The sequence below is a fragment of the Limulus polyphemus genome, unplaced genomic scaffold (assembly GCF_000517525.1).
Source record: "Limulus polyphemus unplaced genomic scaffold, Limulus_polyphemus-2.1.2 Scaffold985, whole genome shotgun sequence".
NCBI lineage: Eukaryota > Metazoa > Arthropoda > Merostomata > Xiphosura > Limulidae > Limulus > Limulus polyphemus.
The window spans coordinates 50,797-74,034 of record NW_013666595.1 but is presented as its reverse complement, the minus strand read 5'-3'; the positions used below and the strand labels follow the sequence as shown (position 1 = coordinate 74,034).

At 33.9% G+C, this 23,238-nt stretch overlaps 1 protein-coding gene across 6 annotated transcripts in view; it reads right to left on the bottom strand.

The window, feature by feature from the left end:
* The window catches only part of LOC106461555 (TBC1 domain family member 5-like), a 259,839-nt gene that overhangs the window by 208,572 nt on the left and 28,029 nt on the right, over positions 1–23,238 (bottom strand). For 5 of the 6 annotated variants that reach the window (XM_013921391.2, XM_022388548.1, XM_022388545.1 and 2 more), the window contains exon 4: positions 3,566–3,655. In XM_013921391.2, the coding sequence (XP_013776845.1) occupies positions 3,566–3,655 (90 nt within the window). Of the gene's footprint in view, positions 1–3,565; positions 3,656–16,558; positions 16,661–23,238 lie in introns of all 6 variants that reach the window. The other variant, XM_022388549.1, reaches the window with a different exon arrangement.

Genomic DNA, 23,238 nt, shown 5'->3' with positions numbered 1-23,238 from the left:
ATACTAGTCTAACTAAAACACAACCAAGACAGATTACTTTAGTAAAGACTAAAGGTCACTTTAATATTAGTGGATACAGTAACATGAAAGAACATATGCTGCATCATTGTAATTTCTGCATTGTTAGCCAGGCATGGCTGAAAGGTCAATATAATAAATATATATAAATGTATAATGTTATGAGATTTAAGCTATTTAATCTAAACATTTATGTTTTCGTGTTATAATCTGTGTTCCAGAATGAAAGAGGCATAATTTACATTTATTTCCTAATTTTTTATGGTGGTTACGAGATCGGTCAAATCTACCAAACCTGTATAGATAAAATATGAAGTTTTTTCTTAAGAAACATTTGATAACTATTTGGACATTATAAAGATTTCACATGTGAAATGAAAAAATTTTCTGATGCATAAAAGTATTTTTAACCTTCAAATGAAAATTACTTTGCATGTTGGACAGGCAACACGTGAAAAGAAAAAAAAGGCATGAGAAAGACATTGCTTAACAAACCTTAAGACTTAATAAAAAAAAATTATATTTTGAGTACAAAAGCATTGTAATGTTTACTGATAATCTACCAACTTTTGTTAACATACGCTTACTAACTTAAAAGTTATAGAATGAGAACTATAACAAGTACAAAATGGTTATGAGGTCAGTCCCAGGAACCGAGCCTGTGCTGAAAGAGTTAACATTAAACAAGTAAAGTTACTGGTACAAAGTAAAATTGATAGCTAGCACACTGACTGGTTCGCTCTGTATCTTGAAACCATTCTACACACTTCACAACTATTTCATAAACATTATATATTTTCGAATATGCTAGAACTTCTTAGTTGGTGTTCTAGGCCTATTTAATTAAACCCTTTTAATCTTAACATTATCATTATCAGTGCAGCATCCTCTAGCTAACATTTAAATTACAAAATTAAAAATTTATCTTATAACAATATGATATCATAAGACACTTCAAGGCCTGCATTTTTAGTTATATTTGAAATAACTTTCTTCCTTCAACAGTTCTTCATTATTGTTACTACTGTATTATTATTCTTGTTTTGTTTGGATTAGTTGTATTATATTGCACTATATGTCACTGTTATATATATCTAATGCAAATGAGGTTTGTAAATATAAAGGCAGTTGAAATGGGAAAATAGTAGTTGAAGAAAATCGTGTAGAGGTCATGGATGGTAATATGAGGACAATTTAATTTTGTCTTAAGGTTATAATTTTCCTATATTGAAAATGTATTTTTGATAGGTACTTACCTCCTTCAATCTCCCACTCAATTGGAATTGACTGATTACAATGCATCTCTCATGCAAATCATCATGTGTCAACCCCCCCGACCCCCCACCACCACCACCAATAAAAGAGTGACATACTCTCTTGATGCATATTACTCCCTCTATTCAATTTTTCCAAACTATCACTTCGAGTTTTGGCAGAAAATGGAAGCACCAGCTTTCTGTGGGGAGGAAGTGTGAGAAGAGGTAAATACCTATCAAAAATACATTTTCAATACAGGAAAATTATAACTTCTGATACAGTATATTACCTCTTCTCACAAAAATAGCTAGAATCCCACATTGAATGGGTGGAGGGACTGGTGCGAGGAAAAAAGAAGCATCCTACGAAAACGTCCGAGGGAAACTACCAAAGAATAAATCTCCCAATCTTCCCACGGAGTACCACAACCTGAAGCCTGTGTAAATGTGCTAATAGAACATATAACTCTGAAGTGGTAATGTAGAATTCATAATGCAAAATAACCAAACACAACTGTGTTGGTAGAAACAAATAAAACGTTTTTGTAATGAAGAAATAAGTTCTGTAACTGCATAGAAATATAAAATAATTCCACTTCAGTATAACTCAACAAGTTACAAATATCATTATTGTATAATAAAGAGTAAGCTTGTTGTGAGAAATTAATACAAAGACACAGAAAAATATTAAAATAAAACACTTGAAGAGAGCACAAACTAAATGTTGTAACATGAGTACTGCCAAACGAGAAGTGATAGTTTGGTAGTATTGAAAAGAGGGAGTCAAATGTGTCAGGAGAGTATGTCGCACTCTTATTGGTGGATGGTTGTCACATGATGATTTGCATGAGAGACCCATTGGAATCAGTCAATTCCAATTGAGTGGGAAATTAAAGGTTTGTGACATGCATAAACAATTTTTTTGCATATAAGGGGGTAGCACTGAACAAAAAAAGCTATTTATGTGAACAGAGGTAATGTACCATATCAAAATATCATTTTCAAAAGATTGTCATGTTTGCTATTGTAAGAGTTCAATAGGATTATAAATCCAGGATCATCTACTGCTATCATATTCAAACTATTATATTAATGTGTTGGACTATTTTGAGTTGCCAAGCATGGCTAGTAATGATAAGTTGCAGACTTCAAAAGAGAGATGTCACAGCCAGCTGTGATATAATGGATAATTTTTTAATCATTACATGGCTGTGGTCTTAATATTTTTTTATATATTTGTTTTATTATTTTTCATATTTAAAAATAAATGTGTTGCAACATAAATTCTTTGTTTGTTGGTTGCTTAAGAAATCTTTCTGTACATACTAGAATTCCATTTCTATATTCAATACAATTTCAGTACATAGCACTATATGTTCAAACTTTCTTAAGTATGTATACTTCTCTTGTATTGGATCTTATTTTCTAATTAGTTTTTCTATGTCTAATATATTTATTGTTATTCTACATCTAATTTGTTTTTATTTGTAAAGAATGTCAAGGTAAGCATTTTACCAAAAATGAATCAGTTTTATTATAGTTATTCAGTTCAAAAGGTTTTTACAACATTTGTGTTTTAATTTTTCTCAGTGAAATAACATTTAACTTTTGACATAATCATATTATGACTAATTTTTGGCAATTAGTTTTACAGAAGCTTATAAAATCAGAGATGGCTAAACATATATTATTTTAAAGAATCAAGTATAATATAGCAATGTAATGCTCAAAAATCATTCTGAGAGCTTATTTTTAAGGTAACTGGTTCAAGGTCTCAAAAGCACATGTGTAAAAATAGAATGGCAACTAAACTATTTGCACTGTATGATAATGCCAATGCTTAGTTCCAGAGCTTCAAGAACTGGTTGGTTTAGAGGCAAGGTGGTCCAGCCTTTAACCTTTAAAAAGCTAGACTGTAAAGGACAACCACTGAAGTGCCAAAATTTACTATTTAAAGTTTACTTGGTTATAAGTTTAAAACAAGTTCTATAACAAATGTTGAATATTGTGATTTCAACTTACCCAATGACATAAAAAAAGGCACTTGAAGTTTCTTTTAATTGGAATATTGTGAGCAAGCTTTTAGTTAGGTAAGATTTGCGAGAATTAATAAGTACACAGGCCAGACAAAATCACTTATTGGTGCTAGATAAGGCCCATTTGTCATCAGTTGCACCATAGTGGGTTAGAGTATCCATATTATTATTATTTGAAATGCTACATTTCAACAACTGTTTGAAAAAAAAATGATTTTAATAAAAAAAAAATAAAGAAATCTCTTGATTTGTTACCTTATATTTGATCTCCTCATACTGAGATCGTAAGTCTCGTGCCTTTGATATCCATTCAGATCGTTGATCAGAAAGGCACTCTAAATACACCTGGAAACAAAATTAAAGACGACAGTGAATCTAGTATAGTGGAATCTGGATATGCAATAAAAAATTTTCAGTTCTACAAAATGTTTGCACTACATGAACCTTAGCTAAGGTTATTTCCACCTACAAGCAAAATGATATACTGTCCTACATAGACCTTTGGTTTCATACTGTTTTTGCAAAATCATTTCTAGCATACAAATGCATCCATGTCAAAAAAAAGCATCATGATATTAAGTTCAATGATCCTCTTTAAAATTTAAAAAGTTAAGAGTAACAAATTCAGATTATCAGTAAAACGGTACAGTATTTATAATAGTCTTACATAGCAAGATTTTTATTAGATATTAACATTCTCAACAGCAACAGAATTCTGATAAAAAAATAACTCAATGTTTCTTATTCCTTGGCTTGTAATATTATGCCATACTATTCCTATAAAAAAAACTACTCAAAACTAATACAATTATTAAAGTTACTAAAATAGTTGATCAAATACTGAAATTCAAATAAATTCTCCACCATAATACTGCATAACTTGAAAATAAAATACCTGTTATTGCAATAAGCATTAATGAGCAACCAGTGCTTGAAATTACATTTTGTGGATGGGAAAAAAATTCCTTCTGGACCAAAGATTTTAATTTTCAATGAGATAGTCATTTTTGTTAACCCAATCAAATATGACAATTATCTTACAACTTGAAAACAACATTCAACTCATATTAAAATTCAGTACAGTACACTTGAGTTGAATCTGAGCAATATATCGCTCTCTATTTGACATAATTACCGTGTCTGTATGGCTATATAAAATATACATGTCTTGCTTCATCAGTAATCTGTTGTACTTGATGAAAAATAAAGAAAGATACTTCAAATTAATTTATCACTTGAAAGTTGCATATTAAGAGTTAAAGTGACATTTGTTATTTACTCATTATAATAATGAGCAGAAACTCTGCAAAAATGAAACAAACCTCTGAGACTCCATACACTAACAGTATGTTACAAAACTTGTCATGCCTCTTCAACCATATGATTAAATAATTTATTCTACTCATCTTCTTCTCTCGCAAATTATTAGTACCAAATAAAGTCTCCACAGAAATGCCTCAGGAACATATACCACTGTGTAAACTTTCATAATAACTAAGTCCTTTCTGTGTCTAATTGATATACATTCCATTGTTGGTTCAATATTTTTGACACAAATTATTTTAAAATTTAAAATTAAGCTCTAAATGAGCATTACTTATTAAAGATATTATTGTGAAATACAAATGTATAAAGCTATGTCATTACAATGTCATTACTGAAATACTACATATCTCACTCTGCCAGTGTGTACTTCATATCCAATTTTTATTTTCCAAGTTATAATTTGGAACATGTTAAATTTGGTTGAGATAATGTGCTAAATTTAGTCATATATGTTGCTTGTTGTAGCACAGTCCAATCAGAAATTCGATCTACTGTTTCATGGGATATATGTATTGAATCCTTCTATACTTTATATACAGATGAATACTTTATGACTGTCATAAGGAGCAAAAATACTTCCATATTTTTGTGATCCAATTTTATGGTTGGTCAGCCAGACAGAGAAAGTGAATTGTGAATGCTGGTTTTGACACTTTCAGACATTCATTTTTCTGTCTTGTTTTCAGTGATATGTATTTAAATACATCTTTAAATACACACAGTTACCTTTATTTATCTTTTTCATTTGTTTCTTTTTTTCTAACTATATCATAACATTATAATTCACTGCTTCAACAACCAGCCTTTTGTTATCAGTTCTTTTTCATTTAATAAATGTTATATTTTTAACTTCAACTTGTCTCTAATTTTGCTACTGCAAATCACTACACCTATCCTTCCATAAACTTGGTCCTGTACTCGATTTATTCTTGAATTAACACAGCTTACTTCAACCAAATGAATTTTGGTAGCAATGACCAAAATCTAGTTATTGTGGAAGTGGTAGTTTGGTTGTATTTAAAATTCCTTCAATACATTTTCTTCTCTTGTGTTTTTATTCATGCTGCAGTATAGGTGATACTATATTTCGTATACAGTACATTTCAAAATACTTTTGCTGCAATGATCCATTTGTAAATTACTATAAACGAGGCTGCAGTTTTGTTTTTCTTTTAATTTTCTCGTACCACTCTGCTACAGTACCATATGAACTTCTGCTTCGCTCAGTAACTGAGAAACAGGCACTTCATCTGCTGGGTAAACAAATTTAACAACTGCATGTTGGTAAATACAAGTGATACAGTTTTGTTTTAGTTAGTACAGAAATCCACTGCTACAGCAGAATGCACTTTGTTTAAGACAACAAGTATGTGGAAAATATATATTCAGCTACATATATACGGTTTCCACACTTTTGGGTTGACAACATTCCACACCTATTCCAGGACCTTTTAAGTTTAGTGGTAGCTAAATTAGGCATTTCATGTATAAATTCTTTTTTGTCAATCTATTGTTAAACTAGTAAATATAAAAAGATCATGGTATGTAGTTCAACTCTTTACCTGAATTTTTAAATAATTATTTTACTTTGACAATCCAGCATGTCTTCAGAAAATGTTTCTGTGTCATCCTTTTCATGAGACCATCATAAATTATGTTTTTAAGATGCTATGAAGCATGTGCTTTAAAAAACATAATCATTAATAAGAAACAGAATGCAAGTCTATTCTTCTCCTACAGTGTTCATAAAATCAATAAAACATACAACAGTAGTTCAAAAAATTTTAGAGGGAATTTAACAAGTGACACTGAACTAAAATTTTGTAGCATCTTTAAAGGGTAAAATAAATAATGTGTATTTTTACAATTTAATTTTTAACGAAAGTAGATACATAATTACAGTTTTTCAAAGGCTCGTAAATAAAAATTGATCACATAACAGTCAAAATGATCGGTAGCAAAATTTAGCTACTTGCAATAGGTTCAAACATATCATACATTAACTGTTTACAGGCCAATGTTATTGGCAGGGTATTTAAATTAGCAAGCCAATTGTTCATGAGATATTTATCTGGTTGTGGAAACTATCCTTAGTAGTCACTAGTTGAAGAAAACTGTCAATTATCAGCTACAAAATTTCCAACAGACTCTCAAACTAATTTACCATTGCTTAACATGTTTCTTTTTCTTTTTTTTTAACTTGTGCAAAGCAAGAGAATAAATTCTACAAAAGCCTTTTATATACTTCACAATGAAATACAATCAAAAACAACAACAAATATTCAACTTAAATAAGTATTGACTATTAGTTTGGTTTGTTTGGAATTCTGTGCAAAGCTACTAAAGTGCTAACTACACTAGCCATCAATAATTTAGCAGTGATAGACAAGAGGGAAGACACCTAGTCAATACCTCCAACTATTGAGCTAATGGGAGCTGTGATAGACCACATCCAGTTCTTAGTGTTAGTAGTGACCAGTACTATTCCAGGTTGATACTCCTGCTTTATTTCCAATCGATAGATGCTTCCACTCAATCTCATACAAGGAGGATGTACACCAACCCAAAAGGTAACTCTCCATATCAATTTCCTCACCCAAACTATTTGGTACAAGGAAAGGGTTATCCTACTTCACTAGAAGAAATCAGGAGGTAGGTTTCATGCAGGGAAGAACAGCAGAAAAATGTGTGGACCAAACAACAATCATCTCATCTGCATAAAATTCCTCACTGTAATGGATAACCATGAATAGGGCCAAATAAAACTAAAAGAAAATGAGTTTGTAGATGTCATGATACATATTTTATTACTAGCTGACTTACTAGGTCAATGCATGGGGAAAACCAGACTTTTTACAAATAATAAGTTGACCCCCACATCCCATTTTACAGCACTTAAATGAAATTTAGTGAGATTTTCATGCCCAGAAGAGCCAAATTATATATATATCTCTGTAATTTTCCCTGACCTGTACAGAAACCATGTATATAATGCTAGTTTGAGAAAACTTCAGGGTGTAGTTGGTAGGTGAGTTTCACAAACTGCTATCATAGTCTGATGCCTAAGTTCTTCACCCATCACAAGATAAGTTATCCACTACTAATGCAATTTCTTTCACCATTTCCAAAGAAAAACAATCATTTTTTTCCAGATGTTCTTGCCCAGAATGTTAACTTTAACAGGAAGCTGCAGAATGTAGTTAAGACTCCATTGGCAAATAAATTTGTTAATGCAGATGCTCATCTACTTTCCACACTGATAGATGATGATCACCCTTTCCCTGTTTGCAACATAATTTCACCTTCAGATGACAAGAAGTAGAAGTTTCATTGTTTACTTCCCCAAAATGATTGGAGTTCTGCCAGAAATTTAGCCAACATTCAATTCTTCAGTCCAAATATCCAGGCAACTCATCTTCCAAATTAGGAACCACGTTACAAAATGAATTTTGCAGCAAAAACTGAAATACACTAAAATGACAGTATACCTTAGGTGAGAGATGAAATTTCAAAAGGAATTGGCTGAAACAAAGGACATCATCTGGAGGGTTAGCAGAAGCCTGACACTGCAATGCTGTTTTGGACAATCTGATTATGGTCAAGAATTAGCCCATCACCTGCTTTTTATCTTATCTTATATAATGTGCTGTGTATACACTTTAATTAAGTTGTTTTATGAAGATCTTATGTTTGTATTGTGTTGATTATGTATTTCAATTTTCTTTTTATTTGGTTACCATATTTAGTGATCTCCAATGTCTTTTTCTTTTCACACATGCTTAACTTCAAATTATATAAATATGTACCTTAGGTTAATGAAAAGTTACTTGTGTAAATTTTATGTTAAGGTTTTTTATTTCATGTTTTGTTGTTATAATAGTTTCAACCATTCTTGTGTTGCTTTAATTTTCTTAAATAGAAAATGTATTTCCAATAATACTTACCTCCTCTCATACTATAGCCATTACTCGACTGCCAGGGTTTCCTTCCTTTGCCCATTTAAACATTGGTCTGAATTTTTCTTGCTTGCTCCAGTCTTTTATTACCCACATAATTGCCCTTGGCAATGTCTGTCTTGTGGCACTCTCCATCTACATCAATATGCCCTCTTGTTCTTTTTCAAGACTGACCCTATCTGCACTCTAACACTGGTTCTTAGTGCGGAGGAAGGGCGGGAGAGTGTGATCGGAGGTCAGTATTATTGGAAATACATTTTCAATTTAAGAAAATCTTAACTTCCAAAGCATACTTACCTCCCATATTGATAACATGGAGGGGCTTCTGAGGGTATTATCCACACAGAACATGTCTGTATAGATCATGGGCATGCTAATAAAAAATTAGCACCCTAGTGGGGGAACTGCACTACATCCAGGACAGGTAGGCTCTTTGCCCAGAACCCAAATCCTGCACTGTAGGTAGAATTTGATGTGATCCATCATCACCACTGGCCAGGACCCAGCCAGGTAGCCGAGGTTCCACTGCTCAGAGTTGGAATTATAGGGCCATGGCCTTTAAATCCAACATTGATGGTTAGGGCATTTGAACTGCAATGTAAATATATTTGTGAGTGGAACCCAAGCTGTAGCTATAGAATGATGCAATACCGAGCCACTGGAATTACGAAGACAAGGGAAGCAACACTGAAGTGGGCAAACCCTCTTCTCAACCTGAAGAAGTCCAAAAGGCAACACGCTTAAAATGGAATGATGGGATCCTGTATGCCATACTCAACTTGAGGAAACAGAACTCATCTGGTCTAGAATTACGAACACTCATCCTCACTCCCCAACTGTGTGGGCAAAGTAAATTACTTATGGAGAATTATGGAGAACACATGGAACAAACTGTGCTCAACCAAGCACCCAGGATGGGATCACTATGCATTTCAATTTACCAGGAGATAATGGACCCTTTTCCATGCATAATGTACTGAGCCAATATTGATAAAAAAGAAGGGCCACACTCAACCCAACTAGATAGCTGAGCCTGAACTGGTATTATGAGTAGGCTCCCAAGTAGGCTTGTGCCACTCCTACTGACATCTGGGAAAAAACATCCAGGGTCCCGGGTAGGAGGACTCCAACTTCGCCCTCTTCTCCAAGAGTGGAGGAAAGTCACTCAAACACTCTGGAGGAATAACCTCTGTCCACCACCCCAATGACTGGAAACCGGGAGTGGTAAGAATTCCCTACCTCCACTAGTAGAATACGTGGGATAATGCACGTTGGAGAGTCCTGAGGAACAATGCTCTGGAAATAGTGCAATAAGTTAACCAAGTTTCCTAAATTTTGAAAAGCAAACCAACCTCGATTTATTCAATCCATTGGGATGGGCAGGATGCCCTTACGCTTTGCTCGTGATAATCCATGAGCGGTGGTCAAGCATAATACACTAATACCACCCAGTCTGACTCTAGGTGGTCTTATGGAACACCTCATTCCTACAAAGCCTGTTGCAACCTAGATAAAGTATCTTGTGTTAATAGTTGCTAGTACTGATTTGGTTTGATAAAAGCACACCTGACTGGGCAACATTCAACACAGAGTTGGATCCTGTGAAAAAGGGATAAGGGACTCTGTAAAGGAAAGAAGAGATTAGTAATGAATATACTCACCCCATTTATAATCTAGCAGATGTGGTCAATATAGCTACAAGGGGTAGTCAAAAACCCTCAGAGGAAGATAGGACATAAAAATGTGATGAATATGATGAGACACAACTCGCAGAAGTATCTTCACCTCCAAAGAGAGCCCAGAATAAGCAATATGAATCAATTTTCATACCTACCCTGTCAAGGTAACCAGGGGTAAATTCCGGGAAACTGAAGGGACACAATGAATATAAAACCATTGTCTAGCACCTACGAAAGCTTTAGTGCAGGCAAACTAACACCTCCAAGCTCTCACTGGACACAACAAATGATCAGGATCCAATCAACCATATAGGTGAGAAATAGTGGTCAGATGAATTGGTGAAAAAGATTTATCCCCTTCCCTGGCTGCCAATGTTTTAGGTAAAAGGGACTTGTCTGGATTAAGAAGGACATAGGTAGAATGATAAATTGTCATGTGCCCGTGCAGTGCAAACAACTCTGACCAGCAACATTCGCAGGCCAGCAGCAACAAAAAATAAACCTTAAGAGAAAGGCGATACATAGTACATGAAGCTAAGGGCTCAAATGCATGTCAAGAAAGAGCCAGCAACACCACCTTTATGTCCCAGTTAGGCAACTAAAACAGTCGTTTGGGACGAAGGACCTGAAATGACTTGAGGAGGCCAAAGAGCACTGGCGATTCAAATAATGTGTTTCTCTTCAAGTATCTAAAGGTAGCCGATAAGACCGCCTTATTTAGGGTGATTGTGGAAGATGTGAAACCCTTGTCAAAGATCCAGGTCAAAAACCAAGCAGTGGGTAGCACATCTGGACAAAGTAAGTTTAAACTCTTTGCAATATACCATTCTCGATATGTGTTCCACTTCCATAAGTAAATGCCCATCATGGAACGATGCAAAGACTGAGATATGGCAACCTGTGAAGTTAAACCTCAACATTATATGAAGAATCGCATAACCTCCACACTTGAAGCTTGAACTCTGGGATGGATAGTGTAAGATGGCCAGAGATGGCCAAAGAGGATAGGAAAGAGGTTGGCACTCCTGAAGGTACCGCAGAAGTAGAAACCAGGGTTGAGCCAGCCAATCCAGTGCTACCATCCGAACACGAGAATAGGTTGAACGAATCATTGCTAGGACCCTGGGTAAAAGACAAATCAGTGGGTAGGCATATAAATAAAATCCAGTCATCCAGTCCAGTCCTGACTGAATGTATCTACTACCAATGCCCAAGGATGAGGTACCAGAGACCATAAAGCCAGTAGTTTATCATTGGTGTCCTGAACCAAGAGCAATTTTAACAGAAAACCCCTTGATGAAGCATCCATTCTGTTGGGAGAATCCAGTTGTGTTGAGACAAGTAATCCACCAAATGTAAGACACCACCGTGGAATTGTTGGAGTGAACAATGATGACTTTCCCCTAAATAATTCCAGACCTTTAGACATTGCCAATTGAACTGCAAATAGTTCTAAAACACTGATGTGAAGGGAAGCCTCATCGTCCATCCATATGCCCTGGAATTCATGTGATGCCCACATCCCCATAAGAGAAAGAACCATATACACAGTGGGAGAAGGAGATGTGAATAAGAGTTGGACTGCCTGTTACATGACATTGAGCCTGATGGGAATTGGCTGAGCCAAATGAGATACATATTGAAAAAGATACTCTGATGGATGATGTATTGTGTTTTCTCAGCTCTGATAAAAAAAAAATTCTGCCTTGGTTGCTTCGGAAAGCAGTATCTGGGTGTGACATTCTGCCAACTAATGGGATGGTGCCAACAGTAGCCAGTTGTCCATTAATGGTGTGTGTACAGGCCCAGGGAAAGGAGGTGATGAAAAAAGGTTCATACGAATCGGCAGAACACATATGGAGTCAATGCTAGTCCAAAGGGCAGAGCCCTGAACTGCAGCACCTGACCCTTGTGCACAAAATGCAGATAGTGGCAGGATGACTCTGCAGTAGAACTGTGCAGATAGGCATCAGCAACACTAAACTTGGTCATCCACACTCCTGATGAAAAATACAACAACAGAGTGAGGAATGACTCCATTGTGAACTTTGGAGGATCTAGGAATTTAGAAATATGAAAAAGATTGATGACTAGAAACCAATCTCCCATCTTCATGGACACAACAAACAGATGAGAATAAAACCCAGAATGAACTGGAATGACTCTCTCCACTGCCCTCTTGACCAACAAATCACTGCTAGCCATGAAATGAAGTTCCCAAAACCAACAGTCTGCAGGAGGCAGAAACACTATAGGTTGTGGGGATAATAGTGGTGGACATGTGAACTGACTGACTAATCCTGACACAGGGACCTGTAGTACCTATGAATCCATAGCAAAAGTTTCCACACATCCAGAAATTCTTAGAGCTGACCCCCAACAGACCCCAAATGTATATGGTAGTCACTGCCACTACTGGTGGCATTCCAACTGAGCAGAGAAATCCCATGGATTTCTAACCAGAATCTATTCTGGGCACTAATAGACTGAGGAGCTGATGTTGGAGGGTCAATACATTTGAATATGGGCAGAACTGTGACACCTTGTAAGAGCAAAAGAAAGTCAAGAAGCTAACGATGACAGGGATGAATACAAATGGGTGAAATCAACACTTTGAAAAAGTGAACCTAAATTCTTTCCAGAATATCCAGGATCAGAACCACCCACAAATGCAGCCTCAGAGCCTCCCTGGAGGAACACCACCAGACCAAGGGTATGGCTCTATCTCACTACGGATAAGTTGACAGACAACTTGAACTGAGAGCAACCCCCCCCCCCCAATTTATGAGCAATGCTGGATATAAGAAGTGGGATAGGAAGGACCTGATTTGCCTCTATGCCAGATACATTAATCTGGGAATTTATATCGTAAATTGGCTTATCAAATGTCATCTCTTTTTACAAAAATCAAATGGATAGCACAAAGAACGGTTATACTACAGAGAAATCCATTAGTGAACACTTGGTCGAGAAAAAGTGACACTATTATCTGAAGGAGGTGCTTGCATACAGTAACAAGATAAGGGTGCACTGACATAGGTGGAGAGTATCACAAGACAGATATCACCAAGGGCAATTAAGTGGAGAATAACTGACTTGAGCAAGAGAGAAAATACCAGATCAATGCTTAGGAGAGCAAAGGGAAAGAAACCTTAGCAGTCAAATAATAGCTGTTGTGTTAGGGAAAGGAAGTATGCTTTGGAATCAAAAACACAGTTGTGATTCTTATGACATTTCACCAGATCACAATGTTAGTTTATAAGGGTAGCTAAAATTAAATCATAAGTCAATTTGAGAACAAGCTTAAGATAAGAGAAAAACATTTATTAATAAAGGTATCAAATATAAATGTGCAAATGTTAAAGCTGTGTAATTTATAGGGACCATTAATGTAGTTGCAATGCTGTTATTAGAAAAAAATACCTTAGGCTTCCATTCATTTAATAATACCTTAAAAAAGACTTGCATTAAAATAAAGAATATTCTTGTCAGAATTTTTATATCTAACATTTTAGTAATTACTTTTGATTTCATGATAAGATACTTTGCAAGATAACTTATAACCACACACACAAAAAGCAGATACAAGGATGTATGATGCATGTAACGTTACGTAATGCATGGATAAACTGAGTTTGTGAGCCATTTTTCATTATCTTACTTTTAACTTGCTACAACTAAGTTTAATATGATTTTATTTTAATTTCATTAAGTACAGATGTTATAATTTTCCTCTACTGAAAATATATTTCCAATAGGTACTTCCCTCCTCAAAGGATTCCAACATGTCTCGTGTCACATCTCCACCAATAGGAGCATGATACACTCATGTGACTTCCTCTATATGCCTCTACTGAACTATCATTTCAAAGTTTGGCAGAAGACATAAGTACCAGAGTAAAGTGGGGAGAAAGGGTGAAAAGTGTGAGTGGAGAGAAGTACCTATTAGAAATACATTTTCAGTATTGAAAAAATTATAACTTATGATACGATACTTCCCTCCACTCACAAGATTAGCTAGAATCCTACATTGATAAGGTGAAGAGACTGGTTCGAGAGAATGACAGAAATACCCCCAGAAAACATTCAAATGTAAACATAGGGATCCTTTTAGGTTAGTTAAGTTTGTTTGTTTGTTATGGATTTTGCACAAAGCTACATGAGGGCTATCTGCGCTAGCCATCCCTAATTTAGCAGTGTAAGACTAGAGGGAAGGCAGCTAGTCATCACCACCCACTGCCATCTCCTGAGCTACTCTTTTACCAACAAATAGTGGGATTGACCGTCACATTGTAACGACCTGTAATGCCCCCAACGTCGAATCAACAACCCGCAGATTGCAAGTCGAGCACCCTAACCACCTGGCCATGCCCGGGCCAGTTAGTTAAGATTAGATTAGTTAAAATATATAATATTAATATTATAATAAAAATGTTTCATGAGGCACAGAAGCGAGCAGTTTATGGGTAATGTAATTTGTTGCGTAACATGGGCTGCACATTCCCTAAGTGATTTACAACTTATAATGGCACAGATAGTAGTTAGACATGGTTCAAAGGGCAATGAAACAATAAAATTTAATTATAAATACATGTATACTGTTACAAACTTAGAGCTATTTAAGATAAACAAATGTAGTTTCATGTTACAATTTGAAGTCATTCTAGTAAGAAAAAAAAGGGTATTTTAGTTTTATTTCAATTTTTTCTTTCTTTTTTTGTGGTTATGAGGTCAGTCAAATAGGGTAGAGTAAATAACAGACAAACTATAAAGTTTTACTGAAAAAAAACATTTGAAATGCATTTAGCAAGTTTTAGGGATTACACAAAGGAAATTTGAGATTTTTGAGATGACAAAAAGTATTTTTAATTTTAACATGAAAATGGACATAACATGGACTATTCAAAACAAATACTCAATATATTCATGGACAAATCTTTATTTTATTAAAAATACTTCACTAAAAATATGATTTTTTGTATATGAAAGACTTGTAATATGAAATGAAAGACTGCCAAATTTTGTGAAGATATACACATTATATTGAAAGTTCAGCATATTAAATCTATAAAGACTTTAAACGAGTATAAAAAGGTCATGTAGTCAGTCAGATTGACCAAGCCCGTTTTGAGAGATTTAAAACATCCTAAAAGTTTAAAGTATCAGGACCATCTTCTGCATCAACTGTTTGATAATGTTTTATTAAAAATATTTATCCCTAAGAGAAACCTACTGTTAGATTTGATACAGCAGACATATACAATTTCTAGTCAGAGTTGACTTGTGAGAGGGCTATTGCACAGCTAATGGGCAGTCACTGGAAGATGAACAGCAAAGTGAAGCTGAAGTTGAGCTCATCATTGCAAGGCACTTGTACTTAACTTATTTTTGCTAAGAGTACCTCAAAATTCAAAACACAGAAATTTCCAATGTTAACCACTACAAAGCCAGAAAAAACTAGTAAACATATATATATATATATAGTGTTGCTCCTAGGATGCGTACATTGCATATTTACACTATTCTGATTGCCACTGGCACAAAATAATCCTATGCCTACGTACTAGTTCATGCCAAAAAATAGAATTATGGATTTTTAATTTTCTGTATGTACCCACCCCTCGAAATGTATTATGTATGGCTTCATAATGATAGATCGCAATCATAACCAGAAAATTCCAAATGGTAATTAGCTCATTTGGATATGCAAAGGAATGTGATTGGCTGCATTATGACATCATTTGGTTTTGTGGGACATTCCCTTGATGTTATGGAATATCAATGATTGAAAATGGCAGAAAAAATGAAAGGTATGAAGATATTCAAGAAGCAGTTAATTTTTAAAAAAATTACTACATTCCACATTTTACCATATTTTCAGTACATACAGAAATTAAACAAATTGCCATGATTCAATTTACAATTTCTTCAAATAAAAGTTACTTGATCATGTTATGCTTTTATGACTCATGAAGTTGATAACTACAGTTATTACTTCATTACATGGATTGTCCACTTTCTGTAAGTCAGTGGAGGATTGGCTCTCTTGAGAAAAATCCTAGAAACAACACTGTACACATGTAAGCAACTGGGTAAAAAATTTTGGTATTGCTTAACAGGCAGACGTTGTTTTAAAATGAAAGATCAATACAGAATGACCTGCTGTACAGGCTATTCAGAGGTAAAGTATGGCAAACAAACTATGTACAAAAGGAAATTACAGTTGAAAAAACTAGGTATTTAAACTGGCAAAATCTGGTCAAGTCACCATATTAATACTGCCATACCATGACAGCTTATAAATTTGGATTTTCCTTGCCATTATATACTGGTTAACTCCCTCTTCACAGGTGAGTCAAAGTGTTTCAACAGCTGCTTTACAGAGTTACCTATAAAATTTAATTAAACTGCATTACTATCAATGTATGTCAATGAACTTGGCATCAAAATGTAGTTCATAATTCAAATCTTAATATCATTTAACATAATTTCTTAATTTTCTATATCACAGGTTACTTTTTCAGTCTAAATTGTCAATTTCTACATTTTCTGCTACTCCTCTATGGCCTTGTAAAATTCTGGGGAATTTCCCACTTATACTATATACATATCCATGAGATAAACTGTCAATTTTTACTGAGAAAGCTTTCTGCTTTACAAAAATACAAGCAATAAGATGAAAGCCACATGTCATAGCACCCAATGAGCATACTGCTTTCAAAATTTGTCATCAATTTTCTATGACATTTACTACTACATTTTTGCAACCAATAGAAAGTGAAGATTTCATGTAATTGATAGCTAAGGAGTCTAAAAGCCTTGAACTAAGCAAAATTCAACATTTTGGCACCATTTTCTTTGTATGCCAGTGTCGTATCTCTGCTTGACCAGCCATAATTACTATTTTAAACCATATCTATTTTAGTTAGAAAGCCAAATAAACTATATTGGTTTTAGGCCATTCTATTTTATGTTTGTGAAAATATTTTGTTGGATATTTGAATTAAAAAAACAAAACATTCTGAGGCCACATTATCATTACTTTGAATTAGGGTTAAGCTTTGATGTTGACTTTGATTGTATGAGAGAAAGGTCTTGAAGAAAAGGTTTCAGATGTAAGTACTAAATTTAATTTTTTTATGTATATTTTTTATTTATTTTTATAAAAGTAACTAAAAAGTAAAAGCTTATTACAAGTAATTTTAAATGAAATAAACAAAATATTCATGATCAATGATAGCAAGCACCAAGCATGAGCATGGTTGTGTAATCTGAACAAGCATAATGGCAACTGGATCAATTGTTCACACAAAGCTGTCCAGTGTAGTCTGAGAGGGTTAAAGGTCAACTATAAATAAAATAAAAACTAAATGAAAAAATATATTACCTCAGGTTGTAAAAATAAATGAATAGTGTGTAATTGTCTGTTACAATGTGTAGTCATTCTAGACAGAACAAAGGTTACTTCATATTTATTTTGTATTCTTTTTCGGTGGTCACGAAGTTGGCCAAACCAACTAATTCCATATAGTGTTAGGTTAGAGAAAATAAGAGATAAAATATAAAGTTTTACTGAAAAATCTTATGATATCTATTTAGAAGGTTTTAGAGGTGATCTATAACTATAGGATGAAGAAAGTATTTTTAATCTTAATATGAAATCATCTTGCACTCAGACTAGTTAGACTCTTACTACATCAATTCACAGACAAATCTTTAATAAAAATACTTAAAAGAAAAAAAAATTGTTGTTGTTGTTTACAAAATACTTGGAATGTTTACTAATAGCTTGTTAAATTTCATGAAGATACACTCACTATACTAAAAGTTACAGTAGTGTACTTTCATAGTTACTTGTTGGTTACACTGTGATTGCAAGGTTGGCCATTTTTACCAACCGAGTATCAATAAGATTAAATAATCACCCTTTATTATGCTGATTTAACACCACAGAACAACGTCTTTAACTTACAATGTAAACTGTAACTAAAGTAAACTGATTTCCATGTAAGTATTAGACACATCTGCTAAATAACGTGAGAATCAAATGGAAAATGTACGAAGTAATCTGAACTTGAAAAACAACTGAGTTTTAAGCTATGTAAGAAATAAGGAAATGGGACATGTGATGATAAGTAAAACAACCTTTATTAAAAACAAACCAAAAACAAGCAGAAAGCATTCATACATAAACATGAGACAGTCATCTTACTACTGGATCAGTAAATGAACTGACTGATTCCTTCTCTCAAGATAATCTCCATAAAACTATTCACCTCGACAATGAAGTAGAATTCTGAAAGCATATAGGTTCAAATCTTGCAAGAAATCTAATATCCTTTCTTAGCACCAGCATCATCACATAACTGGTCATTCTCTCACAGTAGGTGGTTCCAAAGAAGTACAGTTCCCGGCCACGATAGTATGTGAATGCAAAATCACAGTTGCGAATATATAAATCACACATAAACAAAATACTAATTACTGTACACCAAACAACAAATGGAAAATATCTATATGCTGAATGTGCATGACTTATTTCAAGGCCACCGTACATTCACTAGTTGTAAATGAGCTATAGAAACATCGTGATGATCGCTAAACCCGTTCTTCGCCATTTGGCAGCAACCAATGAGCGAATATTAAAACCAAAAACACTGTGTCAGTTAATATTGGCTGGACCAATAAGGATCAGTGATACACCAAAAGATACATACATGCTTTACTTTGTTTCTACAAATCCAATGGTTAAAAAAATTCTAAACGGTTTTACAGTTTTTTTTTGTGTTTTCAAATAGTAAATACTTCTGGACCCAATGAAACCACTCAAACCAAAGCCAGACAATAAACTTTTTGGTACAGATTACATAATGCATAAACCAATACATAGATGTGTCTACCCATGTCCAACTCACAGCATGCAAAAAATAATGAATGGGAAATGTAAACAGACTACACATTGTCTTAGCAACAAGTTGCTTTATGTCATATCATTGGACATAAACAGACAATATGTTGTCCTGATAATAGTTTGCTATACGCCATATCATTGGGTGTGGCTAGAGTGAAAGAATGTGTGCATGTGTGCTACAACAGTTTAAGAAATAAATAACACTAGTAATAAAATCTGGGAAAACTATAATTTGACACAGTTTAATTTGCTGTAATAGTCTATAATAAAAGTGGTATGAACGCTGTATCAATCGCATCATGATATGACGTACAACAGGTAGAGGTCACTACTGGTATATATTTGTCAATCACGGTATTTGAAGTTTACAACCAATGTGATTACAAAATCTCTTCTATACTTTCATAGGTACATATGTAAGCTTATACTCATTATTAACATTTGGTTATTGCCAATTTTCATTTATCCATGTAATATGAACCCACATGTATGAGTTTGAAATTGATGAACTTTATTTGGGCTACATTTTACCTTGTCTTGACATGAGTGTCACGTAGTATCATGTTACCAGGTAAAGCTATAATCTGATATCAATCACTGACATTTTGTTAAGATTGTTCCAATGGGAAGGTCAATGGAGTGAAAGGTTGATTTACAGGTACAATTTTAAATTGTTTTTCGTTAATTATTAATTACATAATTGAACTTGCAATGTAAGTCTACTAATTTGTGACTGTTGAATCCAATGGTGTGTGATTTTTTTTTTGTTTGTTTCATTAATCAACAAAACTCCATACTCAGTATTTGTCTGATGTACCATATAGGCATCATCCATTTAGCCAGAGATGGATGTTGCAGTTGTTGAACCTTTTTACACCAAGGTGTGAAGTTGCTGCAACATCCCCTCGAGCAAAGTAGATATTATTTGCTATAAAGAACAAAAAATATATATTGGCAAATAGAACAATTTCAACAGTTTTCTGGACCATGTGTTTATGCTAAAAATGCATAAGAAGAGACTAAATGATACATTTTAAAAGTTCCTATATCCCTGATACATACAAGAATTTACTGTGAAGATTTTGAAAAAAAATTCATTTATTAAAATTTTATGACACTTTAGAAATAATAACTGTTAGAGAATACAGTATCATAGAACTTTATATCATCAGATTAATAAACTGTGAGTATGAAAAGAATCGTATTTATAACCACTGTACCAGTAGGTTGCTCAATGCTAGACAAAGTAAAGAACTGAAATAAAGTTTTGTTTTCTGAAAAACATGAACTTTTAAAAAAAAAAAGTATTATAAAGAAATTCCCTTTTTTGTTTTTTCAGTAATGTATTGGGTTGATGTGTAAAGCATGGCAATGTTTGGAAAAGTGACACTTAGTGCAGTTGACCATTTTCAACACAAGGGATGATGCAGTAGCTCAGTTGTTATTCACTATACACATAATATGAGAGTAGATTCAGTTTGTTAACTATATTGTAATACCTTCAAAGAAAAGCCACAACAAAAACTACATATATACATAATATTATCTATTAAAAAGGATTTTCAACAACTTTGGAATGGTTGTGGTATATCAGGTTTGACTGAAATGATATAAATATAAATGTTTATTCAGTTTTAACCAATATTTCTACCAACTAGAGTTGAACAACAAAGTAATTTCAAATCAGTGTGAAAGTACTCCATTTTATCTTTGCTGACTTAAATAAACATTGAAAATATTTCTGCAAACAATCACAATTATAATCCACTATATATAACTCAAACATAATAAAGGAAGAAGTATTTTTCGAGATTGTTAGGGTTACAGTACGAGCTATGTTTCTTAAATTAACAACTTTTTTATTAGTTACACCACCAATGTGTGTTCAATAAAATGGTCATGTCGGTGAAATGATAACTTACGGTGAAGGCCTTTATTGCTCATGCCAAAATTGAATAAAACTTCACAAACATACAACATAATGTATACTATGAAAGATCATTAAAATAGCATGCACTACCTAGCCATGTGAAACAGTTCAAAATAACAAATAGAGTGAGCTGAAGATCCCAACTAATAAGTGAATTGCATAACCATCTTGATCTTGGTATTAATTTGAATCTCACCCAGCATCATGAAAAGCATCAATAATATGGTCTTCATGTGCTGCAACATAATTCATTGGGGGATGATGTATAACTTTTGTATCACAAGTATCATGGCAGAGACGATGTGGGAATATCCCACTGTCCTAGCTCCAGATCTACACGTGCAGTACCAGAATGTTTCTGGTTACATAGCATAAGTAGCACTATCATATAACATAAATAATGAGTATGACTTTAATTTTACAAGTCTAGATTAGAATTTCACATGCAGTTGCAACACTTTTCTCCTTGAACCACAAGGGTTCAATTACATTATCCACAAAAATAACCTATGCAATGCATGACCTTGGCTGCTTAAGTTGGTAACCACTTAGGGTGAGTCTCATAATTGCTCATCTAACATCTTTGGAAAAGACTATCAAGCTTTTGACCTCCATTTACATTCATGACATCCATCTTGTAAAGAGACAATCCCTTTCTATTCGAAGTTGAAAATGAATAGATGTACACAACAGTGCAATAATTCTTCACGTAAGAACATAACCACCTACAGAATGTTTTCAAAGTATGCATGAAAATGTTACACAAACTGCTAATTATATAAGAGTACACAATCACATACATTTGAGAACTGAGCTTCAGTTAGTCAATCACTTCTATCTCTTAATATGGCCACTTGCAGATTCAACAATTCATCTCATCTTCATGACAAACCTTGAGTGGTTTGCTGCTTTTGACTCTTTCGTAGAATAAATCCAACATTTCAGAAGTGTAGCCAATGAAGTGGATAAGGTCTTGACAGTCTCACTCACAAACCAATGCAGAAACATCATTCTCCAGATGGCTGTCAAGAACCTGTGCATCACTGTTGCATTAATCAGCATAAGTATGGCCCTAAAAACCTCAGGGCTGTCCCTTTTGGTATCAGCTACTATCTCAAGTTTTACTAATGGCCTGTGCTTGTGCATAATGAATGAATGTTGTCGGAAATGTAAATGCCACTTTTCTCTATATAAATGCAGGTTTCATAAATCATATTCCTGCAAAGTCCTCACATGCCAATACATTTTTCACAAATGGTATTGTATGCTTTGTTGTAAACTGCTCTATGAACATACATCCCAGACCAAGTGATGTGTCACAAATCTTAACATAAGTGTTTGAAGTGTTTGAAACCACTTCATTGCTGATACTGAAACCCTGGTATGAAATATATTACAAAGAAAGCTGAGGTGATATGCCTTCTTCAGCTTTATTAGAAGTACTAAACATATAAAAGGTAAACAGTTAATAGTTGTTTTAATATCTGCAATATAGCCTACAAACTGATCCTTTATGATGACTTTCAGAGTGTAATAATCAGCATCATTCACAATTTATCCTAACTGTCGAGGACAATGACACAGGCTTTCTTCTTTTGGAATACTTACTGCAACAAATTAAAAACATAGGTGGATATGCCATGGATATGGAAGTCACTGATGAAAATACTCTTGCTTTCACAAATTGATTGTGGAGATTTCAGTGGTAGCACCCTGTGCCAGTTGAAATATGACAAATAAAGAAAAAACTTTTCAAAAAGTGAACTAAATGTAGGGATGGTTAATATCAGCCCTTCAACAACAATGCAAACAAGGTAGTAGGGATGGTATTTGTATCATCCCTACATAATACACAGTCACACAGTGTAGTGGAATGTTTTCAGAAAAAAAAATAGAATAAATTAAAATGAATTGTGATTGAATAGTTTTATATATGGCTATATTTTTAATTTTTTCCTGTGCTATTATGTAGGGATGATGCAAATATCATCGCAACTATCTTGTTTGCATTGTTTCTTAAGGATTGACATTAGCCATCCCATTTACTTCCTTTTTTGAAAGTTATAATTTTCCTATACTGAAAATGTATTTCTGATAGGTACTTACCTCTACTTACAGATATAGCT